At 36.5% G+C, this 14,098-nt stretch overlaps 1 protein-coding gene across 3 annotated transcripts; it reads left to right on the top strand.

The window, feature by feature from the left end:
* Positions 1 to 77: 77 nt before the first annotated feature.
* rpl6 (ribosomal protein L6) lies at positions 78 to 12,794 on the top strand. 3 transcript variants are annotated; one of them, NM_001328586.1, is made up of 7 exons: positions 78 to 129; positions 1,722 to 1,868; positions 1,958 to 2,077; positions 4,299 to 4,442; positions 7,567 to 7,615; positions 10,800 to 10,984; positions 12,611 to 12,794. In NM_001328586.1, the coding sequence occupies exons 2-7, from the start codon at positions 1,722 to 1,724 to the stop codon at positions 12,761 to 12,763; spliced, it is 798 nt and encodes a 265-aa protein (NP_001315515.1). In that variant the 5' UTR covers positions 78 to 129; the 3' UTR covers positions 12,764 to 12,794. The 3 variants fall into 3 exon arrangements, with proteins under 3 accessions (NP_001315515.1, NP_001003844.2, XP_068078987.1); NM_001003844.2 differs by having other exon boundaries at positions 107 to 196; XM_068222886.1 differs by lacking the exon at positions 78 to 129 and having other exon boundaries at positions 1,720 to 1,868; positions 12,611 to 12,788.
* The last annotated feature ends 1,304 nt before the right edge of the window (positions 12,795 to 14,098 follow it).

The raw sequence follows: 14,098 nt of genomic DNA, 5'->3' as shown, positions 1-14,098 counted from the left end.
ACATGCGCGGCAATAAAAGCGTGTGTTTCTTTAAGAGCAAAACATGCCGGAAGAAGAACCCCGAGCGTAACACGTCACGACTATATATACGTCAAATGCCCGGATGTCGGTCTTTTTTTCTAGTTGAAGGTAATTGTGGCTTCCATGTCTGTTTTCTCCACACACAATCTGCATTAATCTCACTCATCATCGCGTTGTATGTCAATCTATATCGTATTTAAATGCTTTAAAATATTCATAGCGCTAATATCTGTGAATATTAGTGGACGTGTTGCGTGTTTTAGCGTTCATTATGAGTGTTCGCCGCGGAGGCCTGACAACCGGGTTTATATGAACGCTAACGGCATTTTCAGGGCTTATATTTACATTAAACACCGTTAAATCATACGCGACAGCTTATCATGAGAACTTAATGTTAAATAAACGTTATTATGACGATTGTTAGTCTTCAGTGTGTAACTATATGTTCCGTTAGCATGTTAGCAATGCTACATCGGGTCACGTTGAGTTAACGTGCTGTATGCAGCTACTGTTTATATATAGTATAGAAATATATGTATGGTTCAGATTGTGTATTGAATTTCATTAGTTTTATATTGTCAACAGTTTCTGTGTTCAACCGTTTAACTATGCTTTATATTAGCAGTGTATTTTAGAATATCAACTCGAATATTTATGAATGGCTTTGGTCAAATTGCTGAATTTGTACATGTCAGTTCGGGTATTTAAGGGATAGTTCACACAAAAGTTAACAAATTACTTCAAATGTGTCTATACTGCAATGAATTTCGTCTGTTGTACGGTAAATAAGATAATTGTGGAGTAATGTTGGAAGAAAATAGCAATTCTATTGGAGTAAAGTTGGATTTATACTAATAAGTTCAGACTTCATGTATTTTCAGATGAGTTTTCTTTTCAAATTCTATATTAGGGAAATCAAATTAGTAGCCAGTCAAATTACAGCAATGTTCAGTCAATTAAATGGTGCTTATGTGGCTTTAAAGTCACACTTGTGTGCAATTTCAGATAAAATATCCAGCATTTACAATATGGAGACCTTCTGTTTGGCAGCTATTTTATAAATACTTAAATATTAATATAGAGGTAAAGTTGGTTTTATATTTGCGCATTCGTTCATTTAGAAGTCTTTTGTTTACCATGTTACTTTAAATATTCGATCGGAATTAGCCTGCAAGTATGACTTAACAACATTAACACTTTGACTGCGAACAGTGTTATACTTTTTTAGTCATTGGCTGCTAATATGATTTCACTATTTAGAGTTTGCAAATAATACTTTTATGAAATTGTTATTAAGGGGAAAGTCTGAATGTGTGAATATAAAACCAACTTTATATTACTCTTTATAACCTCTATATTACTAATATGTTGTTTATAACTGTACCTAATGATAATTAATCAGCGTTAGCCTTTTTAATTTCTGCTTTGCTATTTTATTGAATACAGAATGTGCTAATATAAAGCCAACTTGACCTCTAATTTGACATTTTATTGTAAGAACAAAAATACTTTTTTAGGTAAATGGCATTTTTACTTCCTTTAAAATCTATTTAAAAAAGTTAAGAACTAGTAGAGAATTAATTGATGACAGAATGTGCATTTTTCTGTGAGCTGTCCCTTTAATATAATGCTTCTCAATGCACTAAGCATTGTCTATTTTTCTACATGTGCACATTTTAATGACTATTTATTGTGCCTAGATGGCTGAGGGCGATAAGAAGAAGGTTGCCCGTAAGCATGGCAGCCGTAACCCTGAGCTGGTCAGGGGCATCGGCCGCTATTCCCGCTCCGCCATGTTCGCTCGCCGGGCCATGTACAAGAGGAAGACTAAAGCTCCAGTGACGAAGGTGCGTTTTTATTTTCATGATCAGCATATTGAAGTGTCACTCCAAATCAGTGTTTTTTTTTTTTTTTAAGATCTCTTTTGATGTTTCAGGTGGAAAAGAAAATCAAGGAGAAGAAGGTGAAGCAGAAGTCAAAGAATCCCACCACGGCCATCAAGACTGTCGGCGGAGACAAAAATGGAGGCACTCGTGTTGTCAAACTGCGCAAAATGGTGAGCAAAAGATGTCATGAGCAGATCCTGAAGTGTTCTGAATGTTTTAAGTCATGCAGTCATTTTAAAACTGAACCTTTGTGTTTGTTCACGCTTTGTACATTAAGTTGACTTAAATATTTCTTTTAAAATACTAAGGTGCAATTTTAACTTGTCCAGTTAGTGTTTTATCTCCTTCGCATTTTTTGTGACTGAATTTTTTGTTGATAAACACGAGTGTACATGTGTTATGAACCACCAAAGCATGAAAATTGCTTGTTTATTTGAAATTTGAGCATGTCAAATGAACAAGTCGAACGAATGCAAAGGCGTTAGCATTAAAAGGAATTTATGGTGTAAATTTGTAGGTTCTCAGTCTAAAATGTTTTGTGTTAGTATGAGTTATAAATGAAGAAATCAGGGTGCTTGTTGCTGAATATCCTTGAAAAGAAAATGCTTGAAATTTAATCTAGTGTGTTCAAGGATTGAAGGGTGTTTTTTTAACATGACGTGCTTGGAAATGTAATGTTGCGTTCATATTTTGTTGCTTGAGTAATAAATGAGTGAATGCCAGTAATTTAGTTTTGGGCCTTGCGGCTTGGCCTGTCACGTTATTTATATTTAGCTTACAATTTAATTGTAATGAGGCATTGGAATCAGAATGTGAACATGCATATCTTATATAAATAACAAATGTTAAAGAGCAAGGTTAAGAGTAACAGAGGCTTGATATCTGCTAGTAGATCTATTTTGAGCTGTCAAACACACACATGAAAATATACTATAGTCATTTATAGTAAATACTATTGTGTTTTTTAACCATACTGACACTGGCGCTTCCAATAGAGATAAAGATGTTTCACATTTAGCTAAAATGTTGCTAGAATTGTTTTTGTGAATGGGTGATATATTACATTAGTAAAAATGATTAAGAGGTTATGTCCATGTGTTGTGCAATAAGTCCATGGCTGCGTCCGAAACCACCTACTACTCAGTAGGTGCTGCATTTGAAATAAACGTACTACTCAGCCGTTAGAAAAGTACGTTCTATACAGTATGAATGTGAATAGTATGAATGGAATTCGGACGTACTGCATCCGCTATTTTGTCATTGTCACGTGAACTACCTGCGTCAATTGCGTCGCTTTACTCCCATTCATGAATTCGCTCGCGGGGCATCATGGGATAGCGGAGCATGCATGCGATCCACACTCCAGAATTTTGCCGGAAGTAGTAAGTCATCCGGGTACTTCTCGCATACTGATTTTCGAATTCTGTGAATTCGGACACTACTCAGCTCGCATTCTGATTTTAGCATCCTAGCATATAGTATGGAAGTATGCAGTTTCGGACGCAGCCCATATGTTGATTGTGACAGGCCTGCTTGCAGCACACATGCCATAATTTTATTCCTTAGTTTACTATATTATAATGTATGACAGAATCGAAACAAATAGTATCTTATATGATGTGATGCATTCCCCCACAGTCCAAAGACATAAGGTACAAGTAAATTGGGTTGGCTAAATTGTCCATAGCAGGGATGGAAACCCTGTTCCTGGAGAGCCACCTGCCTGCAGATTACAGTTGCAACCCATATCAAACACACCTGCCTGTAATTATCACATGGTTTTCAGGTCCTTATTAATTGGTTCAGGTGTGTTTGATATGGGTAGCAACTGAAATCTGCAGAAAGGTGGCTCTCCAGGAACAGGGTTAGCCACCCCTGGTCCATAGTGTATGAGTGTGTATGGATGTTTCTCAAAGATGGGTTGCAACTGGAAGGGCATCCGCTGCATTAAACGTGCTAAATAAGTTTTTGGTTCATTCCGCTGTGGCGACCCCGGATTAATGAAGGGATTAAGCCGAAAAGAGAATGAATGAATGATGTGATGTGAATGTAATTTGCCGAACTTGTAAAATGCTTCAATTGGACTGTAAAATGTGAGAAGTGCAATGAAATCTGTTGGAGTACTTCTCAAACTAGTTATTTTCTCATTGTTATTATTTTCATATAATATAATCAATGTCTTGAATTTAGAGAAGACTCAGTTCAGGGTTTACTCTTGTTCATTACTCTAGCTCATTTACATATTCAGTCTCATAAATAGTGTGTTATTATTATTGATTTAAAATCTTAAATCAAAGTTGCATGCATGTTTAGTGGCCTGATTCAGTCATCTGTCTTTAACTGTTTTACATTACCGCTGATCTTCATATCTTGTTGTTTTTTTCCATCCAGCCCCGTTATTATCCCACAGAAGATGTGCGTCGTAAGCTGCGGAGTCATGGTATCAAGGCCTTCTCTCAGCACCGCAGGAAACTGCGCAAAACCATCACCCCTGGAACTGTGCTGATCATGCTGACCGGACGCCACCGTGGAAAGGTACACAAATACACCCTTCATCAATAATTACTGCATTCTTCTGAAGAAATGGTGAAGAGTGATGCACCACAAACACATTACCACCAGCCTCCCTTAACAAAACATTAGAATGCAAAGTTCTAAAGACTACTCAAGATTTTTTGAATAGTTTATACGGATGTTTTTTTTTTAATGCATCCCCATATATCAAACTGAATAAAATGTTCTTATTGAATTAGGAAGTGATTTACATTTAGGCCCAATTCCAATTCTATTTGTGTACCCCTTGACCTTTACAACCGAGGGTTAAGGGGAAGGGCTTCAAAATTTACCTCTAAGAATTGGGACAGCACTACAGTATGTCATCGCGATCTCGTGCTTCATATGAGGTCAGACGATCGCCACTGCTGTAGTGATGCCAGTTGTGATATTTTTTGGTATTTTTTTTCAGGAAATCACTGAAGGCATATATTATGTTATCATAATGATCTAATGTGGCAATAAGATCAAAACTATACTGCACATTTACACAGTGGCCATATTCATCTATGTGGACACACCAGAAACAACATGAACATTATAGCAGAAACTGTAAACAGCTCATCCTCACTAGGCTTTTCTGACTGGTATTCCAGTGTCATCGAGTGTCAGAATGTTGTGGGTCTGCTGTACAGAAGTTATTATTGGGGATTATAGAGCGCGGAATTTAGCGGTTTTTAATTTAGCGTTGGTTGTTCGTAATAATGACGAAAAATACTAATTTGTGGATCTCCTTACTTCCGGGTGCAGCTGTGGCTGGTGTATTTTGGCAAATCTTTCTTAGCCCTTGGTTTCGAGTGTGGTCCTGAAAAATCTTCGTTTGAAGGGGTGTATACCCCTTGCCCTTAGCTCTATGCCTTCGAGCTAAAGAGAATTGGGACACCACTACCCCTTCACAGGCATGCGCAAAACGAGGGGTAGCGGTAAGGGCTAAGGGGTAGAATTGCGATTGGGCATTAGTCATTTAGAAGTCGCTTTTGTCCCAAGTGACTTAAAATTGAGGCATTCAGCAATTAAACAAGAGGCAATAAACACAAGTGCAAATTATACAAAACTGTTTGTGTTTAGAATTAGTTGTTGGGGTTAGAAAAGGGGAATGTTTCTTTTATAACATAGAGAAGTGTTCCTACAGGTGGTTTGTCAAGCCCACTCACCTGTGTAAAGCACAATTTATAAATGCAATTTTACAGGGTTTCTGTAGGTTTTTCACTGTCAAATTTAACACCAGGCAGAATGAAATTTCAGAAGTATTTAGGGCCAAACACTAAAGATATTTTTTAATGACCCAGCAAAAAAAAGTATTTACCCGATTATAAAATGTATTCTAATTAGTTATTTCTTGGCCATATATTTTAAATAATGTCAAAACAAGCAGACCCTAGTACAGGGGTCTCAAACTCAATTTACCTGGGGGCCGCAGGAGGCAAAGTCTGGGTGAGGCTGGGCCGCATAAGGGATTTCACAAAAAAAAGTCCTCAAATGTCATTATTAACAGTTTTAATTTTTTCTTCTGAACATGAAGTGTCCTGAACATTAATAAAACATTGAGTGAAGATTATGAACAGTTCTTCTGAACATGGCATCTTTTGCCTACTTCTTGCTGCCAGAGACTTGACAGCGCTTCTTCTCACAAATCTGAACCACATTTGGCTTTACAGCAGAAGCAGTTGAGACCCTCAGTATGGCTTGAAGATGATCATCATTAAGTCTAGACCTGTACTTTGACTTATTGAAGTCCTAGGGAAAAAAGTGGGGGAACTCACTCAAAACTTCCATTCCCTCACCTAAAAAAGGCTTATATATGTATAAATAAAACACCCCCACCCCACTCCAGTCACATCAGTCTGTACCAGTCTGTATCTACCTATAATATATATAAGATGCAGGGCAGGCACGTGCAGACATAGGGCTCAACCTGTGCAGAGCACATGCCCTTTTTAGTCTTGCAGAAAGTGCCCTTCCAAAATGATCAAAAGTGCCCCCGCGACGCGACACACCCTCGGTCCCGCTCTTCAGTAGGCGCGCGATAACACCGCTCTTGAGTACGCACGCGACAACACAGCTGATCAGAACGCGCGCGACAACGTGCATTGAGTGACAAGCGCGCTGTGTACGGATAGAAGCGCTCCCCACTCCGCTGAATCTGTCAGTGTACAGCGGTCAGCGCGGGCCACAAAATATTGCACTGAGGGCCGCAAATGGCCCGCGGGCCGCGAGTTTGAGACCCCTGCCCTAGTACATAGAGTTTTACAACATAACCTGAAAACACCTTTAAAAACTAAACGCATGCACAACAGACTGCTATAATATTAGTTATGAATATAATTTTCTAGATGTTTGTATTGTTGGTGATTTCATGTGTTGGATCGATTAGGTAGCTTTACATAAAGTTTTAAAAGTATTTAAGACCTAAAAAATTATATTACAAAGAATTAAAGACTTTTTAAGACCATGCATATACCCTGTTTTTATTTTGTTTTTTAGATATGGAGTGATTGTAAGAACGTGTCTGGTGCAAAAAACTAGTGCAAGTGTCTGTTAAAGTGTCAGATGAAAGAGTGTGTTTTCTGCAGGTGGTTTGTCAAGGCCACTCACCCGTGAGGCACACTCAGATTTACATATGCTTAGATTGTTTTTGATTATGCATGATGTTTTTTGATTATGTAATGTTGGGAAATGGCACTACGTCTACAATCATATATGCAAACCATCGTATGTTGTAGAAATTATTGGTTTAGTTTTCAGGCCCCTAAAATTCCTATGTGTTGAACGACCGAGTGAGCAAAATCTCTCCTATCTTAGTTGTTGTGCGAACATGCTCATAAATATTCTCTGATCCAGCACAAATCTGGTGCTTCATTCTCATTTAGTAGCAAACAAAGGCACTCTCCAGCAACTCAATGGGAGATCCTCCTACATGCTGGATTCAGTGCCCTGTGCAGATGCTCTTCACCCACCCACACACACACACAAACACACACTCTTCATTTCAACACTCTTCTGCTGTATAGGCTTAATAAGATGCACTTGATGTTAGAGTTCCTGAAGTGTTGATGTGAGGATTGCAGAGACGTCAGTAACCCTTTGTATGCGTTTCCTCCTGCAGCGGGTGGTTTTCCTCAAGCAGCTAGACAGCGGCCTCCTCCTCGTCACCGGTAAGTGTTCAGGAGTCATTTTCTGCAAGATTTTTGGAAATAAAATTAAAACCACAGTAAGAAATAGTGTGAGCAAATATGAGCATTTGTCTTTAATATATACATAGCTGGGTTTCCATCACGCTGTTTTAATTTTTAAGTTTTGCGAGAAATCGATGACCGAAATGGCTTATTTTAAATGAAAGTAGCTTGCTTTGCATAAAATATTATGCTCTGTTTTGTTTTGTGTGTGTAAAGGGTTTAATGGAGTAATGGAATTTGCTGAATAAACTGACGTAAAGGCTGCATTATGCTTGGCCTGTTTACTTTTGGTTGCTAAGTTACCAATACAATAATAGAGCTCTAACAACCTGTTGGAAATTAAACTAATTTGCTTTTGAGTAGTGTTATGGCGTAGTTATGTTCTGGGTTGGGTTGCACCAGCTGTTTGTAAGTCCTGTTTTTAAACTGGAAGGTAAAGTCCACACTAGGGGCTTTGTAACTGCTAGCTAGTTTGTAACTAAATTTGTTAACGTTCTTAAAGCAAACCGTAGTTAGCAAGTCGTAAAGTCATGCGTATAGTTGCAATGAATGACATAATATCCTATAAGAAGCATTTAAATCGTTAAACTGCTTTTAAGATTCTGCATCTAATGCATCTATATATATATATATATATATATATATATATAACATTACTGTCTTATGAAAATGAAATGACAAATTATATTTGTGTGCGTTACGTCAGTCATTACAGACAATGCACATACCTGGATCGCGAGCAGTGAATGCACGCCAAATACACATGAAGTTATCAAAGCATTAAACTTAAAAAAAATTTTGTGACTGACACCAAAATATGCCCATATTACTGATGTCCTGTTTTTCCTTGCTATTAATTCATCTATTAATGCTTCTGAAATGGCAGACGCCATCATCCCACTCGTCCATGCTTTCATTGTTTTTTGTGGGCGTTCCGCATAGTTCCGTTGCGCAATTCTGATTGAGCCGAACAAAAAGTGTGCTCTCAATTGGCTAGTAAGACTGTCACATACAGAGGCCATGCACTCATTAGCTGTTGGTGGGGGAAAGTTAATGCACTTTTCATATCGCAGCCTCTTGCGTTTTTTTTTTATTTTATTTTTTTTTAGTTTTTTACTAATCACAACGTTTCAAATCGCAATTTTGATTAATTACACAGCCCTACTGCGATATGTTGCTGTATGAATACACTTTCACTAGGAGTTGTATAACTGTTTGGAAAGAATTGGTAATGTTAGATTGATTGGGATGATTCTGTAAGGGAGTGCATAATAAATCTGTAAGCATTGATAAATTTAATAAAGAGAAACATGCTAATTAAACAGCGTTTTTTTTATTTTATTTTTATTTTTTTCCTCCAAATAGTTGAAATGTATTCAGGTATTTAGTAATGTAGTAATCAAATGTAAAAAATACTGCTTAATCTTGGTTTTTATAAACGATTAAATAAAATTATCTTCTGTAAACTTTATTTATTTGAATCTCTGACTCCGGCTCTTCTTCATCTGACAGACTGGTCATTCTTTAGGTTAAAGTGTATACCATCCGTACACTATTAACCACGCTTTCATTCATTAGGGTTAATTGTAATTCTCAATGCCGCGTTTGTCACATGGAACAAAACTGCAACTAAAAGTTATGCCAATACGCACGCACATTGGATTACTATAGCAGCAAGCCGTTCATATATTGCGTCTTTTCCGCACGCAAGTTCATCTAATCGAGATGTGCGCTATTGGGAGCGGTGCACATGCGGCTCGCAAGCGGACTGACGCACTCGCACACTCCAGGTGCACACGGTAGAAATTCTCACGCTGTAGTGGTCAGTTGTGCGAGGCTTTCAGGGCAATGTAAACAAAAGATACGTTAGACGAATTATTAAAGATTATTGAAATGATTGATTGTACGAACACAGATAATAAGTAATTTAAATTCTTAGCTTATATAAAGCTTCAATTAACATTAGTTTTAACATACGATTGTTTTTTTATTAATTCTATCATTAATCACTCATGTTTAAATCAAACTTTAATTTATTTTTAAGTCCAAAGAGAGTAATGGACTATGGTTTGATTTTATTAATATTGTGTGCTGTATTTGGTTACTGATCAGCAGTAAACACTAATATTAAAATATAAGCAGTTTTCTTGTGATCACCGTGAAACTGATTATTCTTCAGAGTATAATCGTACAACCAAAATCTATCATCGTTGCATCCCTAGTCCCAATTAGGTTTTTTTTTTTTTTGCCCTCGAGTCGGAGTTATTTGCGTACCTGCCGATACCGAAACCAATCAAGGTGTCCTCGGGGCCTTAAAGTATTAAGTTGATAAATAAATTGAGAATTAAGGCCCTTGTAGGTTAATAAGTCTTAATTTAGACAACAATCTTATTGGCTTATTTGAGATGTCTTCTGGAGAATCCTAATTTATAATTTAACTCTGACTCTGCTCTTACCTTAATAATAATGACGATAGTGTATGACTTAATATCACACCCATACTCTATGCTGCATTAGTCACAGTGTAAAGCCCTGTGAAGAACTCCAATTGATGATGATTCTTGCTCAATGAATGCTCTTCAGTGTTTGGACTCTCAGTATTGAATATTAAACCACACTGAACTGAACTTCAACTCTGAAAACTGCACTGGCACTGTTTCAATTTACTAGAACGTCAATGTTAAGCTGCTTTAACACAATCTACATTGTAAAATCCCTATAAAAATAGAGGAAAATAATTGTCTGGTAAAAATGTCTGTTTAATTTCTACGTCAGAAAGGAAAAGTCATCCTGTCAGTGTTGTTCTCCAGTATCATGCAGCCATACTGGGATTTTGTTGCAGTTTAACTCCATAAACACAACTCTAACCTTAAACTAATGATAATATAAGACTTTAAATATTGCACCCATACTCAATGTAACAGTGTAAATGTGACCTGTTAAAGACTCATATTGCAGTAAATGTTTCTTTCTCTAACTCGAATCTCGTGTATAATTGTTCCTACATGAAGGCTTTCCATATCACAACTGCCTGTATATTTTGCTTATCAGTAAGGTAAAGTCTCCTTCAGTGAGTTTCCCCAGTATCATTCAGCCATGCTGGGGTTTTGTTGCAGTTTTGCGGTGTTGAATAATTGATTGTGCTCTGGTGTGTCTCTCTCAGGTCCTCTGGCTATCAACCGCGTCCCTCTGCGTAGAGCTCACCAGAAGTTCTGCATCGCCACAAACACCAAAGTGGACATCTCTGGCATGAAGATCCCCAGAACACTGACCGACTCTTACTTCAAGAAGAAGAAGCTGAGGAAACCCAAGCACCAGGAGGGAGAGATCTTCGACACCGAGAAGGAGGTCAGATAGCTCATTTATTTACTTCTTTTATGGGTCACCATTTATTTTAATGTACAATTCTCACTAGTGCAGCGCGAAAATGTTAGTTATTACCATAATTTCATTACTTACTAATAACTTAAAACTGATCAACTAGTAACTAATGGCTTTAAACAATTATTATAAGCAAACATAGTTGATAACCTCCAGATATCTGCCATATATATATTATTTTATTATATAGCCATTCAATTCATCTGGTGACATTATTCATAATCACAAAAAAAAAAAAATATATATATATATATATATATATATTTATATATATATATATTTATATATATATATATATATATATATATATATATATATATATATATATATATATATATATATATATATATATATTTATATATATATATATATATATTTATATATATATATATATATATTTATATATATATATATATATATATATATATATATATATTTATATATATATATTTTGTTGTGATTATGAATAATGTCACCAGATGAATTGAATGGCTCTATTAGTAAGGCTTCTTTAATTTATATAGATTGGGATAAATTATTGTTCTATACAGTGCTTTGCATGAAATGTATTAAATTACGAATGTTTTATGTAGCGGATGCCCTTCCAGCTGCAACCCAGCACTGGGAAACACCCAATACACAGTTGGCGACCCCCCCCCCCCCTGATAAATAAAGGGACCAAGCTAAAGGAAAATGAATAAATATTAAATTACAAGCATATATAAATTCAACAGAGCAAAGATGTTAAATATGGTTTTCTGGAGTCTAATACAGTGTTTCTCAACCATGTTTCTGGAGGATCACCAGCACTGCACGTTTTCCCATGTCTCCGTAACCAAGCACCCCTGATTTAGATCATTAGCTTATTAGTAGAGACTGAAAGACTAATGAGTGTGACAAAGGAGACATCCAAAACATGCAGTGCTGGTGATCCTCCGGGAACATGGTTGAGAAACACTGGTCTAATAGTATTCAGGTACAGAACTTGAACAATCAAGCATAAAATAACATGGTCATTATTGTAGAAATTGTTTTAAAATACTAATGTTATTTCTTTATATTTTAATATTTAATAAATTACCATAACTATCACTTATTATAGATGCTTAAACGATTTATTGTGCAGCACCAATTCTCACTATTGACAAACCAATGATTAAGACTTTCAGCTCAAACTCCTTCTGTTGCTCCAAACTTCACACTGCTTATTAATAGTTAGGGTTATAGTTGGGTTTAGGTATCATGCAGAATCTGTGCAAATAAACAGCCATGAATATAGTCAGTTTATTCTGAGATTTAGTACTTAAACTAGTACTGTTGCTGAACTCTTTGAAAAAACACAATCGCATGACTTCTTCTTGCTCCGCATACTGTCATTTATTCATTAAATGATTTTTAGCACACCTAAATGCACCCAATCAGTTAAAAATAGTACTTGTAACTTAACGTATTTTTTAATGGCCATTTAATAGTGAGTGAACATCTACACTTTTTTTTGAGACTTTTCAAAAACCCATAGAAATGTTGATGGAAATATGGCTACTGGTTGTTTTTATTTTCCCCCCTAATGTTGTGTGTTTCTGTGGTTTGCAGAAGTACCAGTTGACGGAGCAGCGCAAGGCAGACCAGAAAGCAGTGGACTCTCAGCTGCTTCCTCTGATCAAGAAGGTTCCTCAGCTCAGGGGTTACCTGCGCTCCATGTTCTCCCTGTCTAATGGAGTCTACCCACACAAACTGGTTTTCTAAAATGCTAATAAAACGTCAACCCAGATCCGTTTCTGTGCTGCTTTGTTTCTTGTTGTCGTTTTCTCATGTTGAAGGCTGGAGGTGGAGAATTATTTCATGAATCTGTTTTTAGATCGCTAATCATTCATTTTGTTAATAAATATTCTAAAGCAGGGGTCTCAAACTCAATTCCTGGAGGGCCGCAGCTCAGTTTAGTTAAGTGTCTAGTAGTCTTGAACACCTTGATTAGCTACATCAGCTGAGTTTGATTAGGATTAAAGTAACTCTGCAGAGCTGCAGCCCTCCAGGAATCCAGTTTAAGACCCCTGTTCTGAAGTATGAAGTATTTAGCCTTTTTTTTTTTTTTTTTTTTTTTTTAAATAAAATGAGTGATTGTGTTTTCCAGCAATGGTTACAAAAACAAGTAGATTATTGAACCCCTTGGCTGTCTGTCTTGAGCATGAATGTGAAAATGATGTTCAAGCTTTGGTGGTTTTCAGAGCACAGGTTTAAGTTTGGTCTTTGATAGGTTGCATACATTCAAGATTATGAAGTGAATGTATATAAAATATGTATTAATCTAACATTTACCACACGTTTAAAGCTAATTATGAGCAAATTATCCACCATTTTAGGTTGAAACTACATCAAATACCATAGTAACATTTTGTAGTCTTTAATTTGACTGAACAGTTTAGGACGGGAGTCCAAACTCAGTCCTACATAATTTAGTGCAAGTCCAATTAAACACAGCTGAACCCGCCAATCAAGCTCTTTCTAGGTATACTAGAACCTTCCAGGCAGGTGTGTTGAAGCTAGTTGAGTTAAACTACGCAGGATAGCGACCCTCCAGGACGGAGTTTGTACATCCCTGGTTTAAGCTAAATCAATTCACTGCAGTGGTCTCGAGCTCAATTCTTTGAGGGCCACAGCTCTGTTTAGCTCCAACCCCTGTTCTAACGTATGAAGTTTTTAGCTTAATTGTTTTTCAGTGGGTTATAAAATGAGTCATTGTGTTTTCCACCATTGGTTACAAAAACAAGCAGGTTATTTAACCCCGTAACTGTCTTTTCTTAAACATGAATGTGAAAATGGCATTCAGCTTGAAGTTTTAATGGTTTTAAATGCTTTAGTGCACAGATTTAAGCTTGATCTCATACAATAGGTTGCATACATTCAAGTTTGTGAAGTGAATGTGTATATATTGTATATTATATAAAATATGCATTACCCTAAGATTACCCAGAAGTTTAAAGCTAATTATGAGCAAATCATCCACATTTTAAGTTGAAACTACAAATTCTAAAGTAGCATTTTGTGATCTTTTATTTGACAACAGTTGCAGAGCTAAATCAA

Source organism: Danio rerio, chromosome 8, assembly GCF_049306965.1.
Source record: "Danio rerio strain Tuebingen ecotype United States chromosome 8, GRCz12tu, whole genome shotgun sequence".
Classification (NCBI taxonomy): Eukaryota; Metazoa; Chordata; class Actinopteri; order Cypriniformes; family Danionidae; genus Danio; species Danio rerio.
This window is presented reverse-complemented; position numbering and strand designations above follow the sequence as displayed.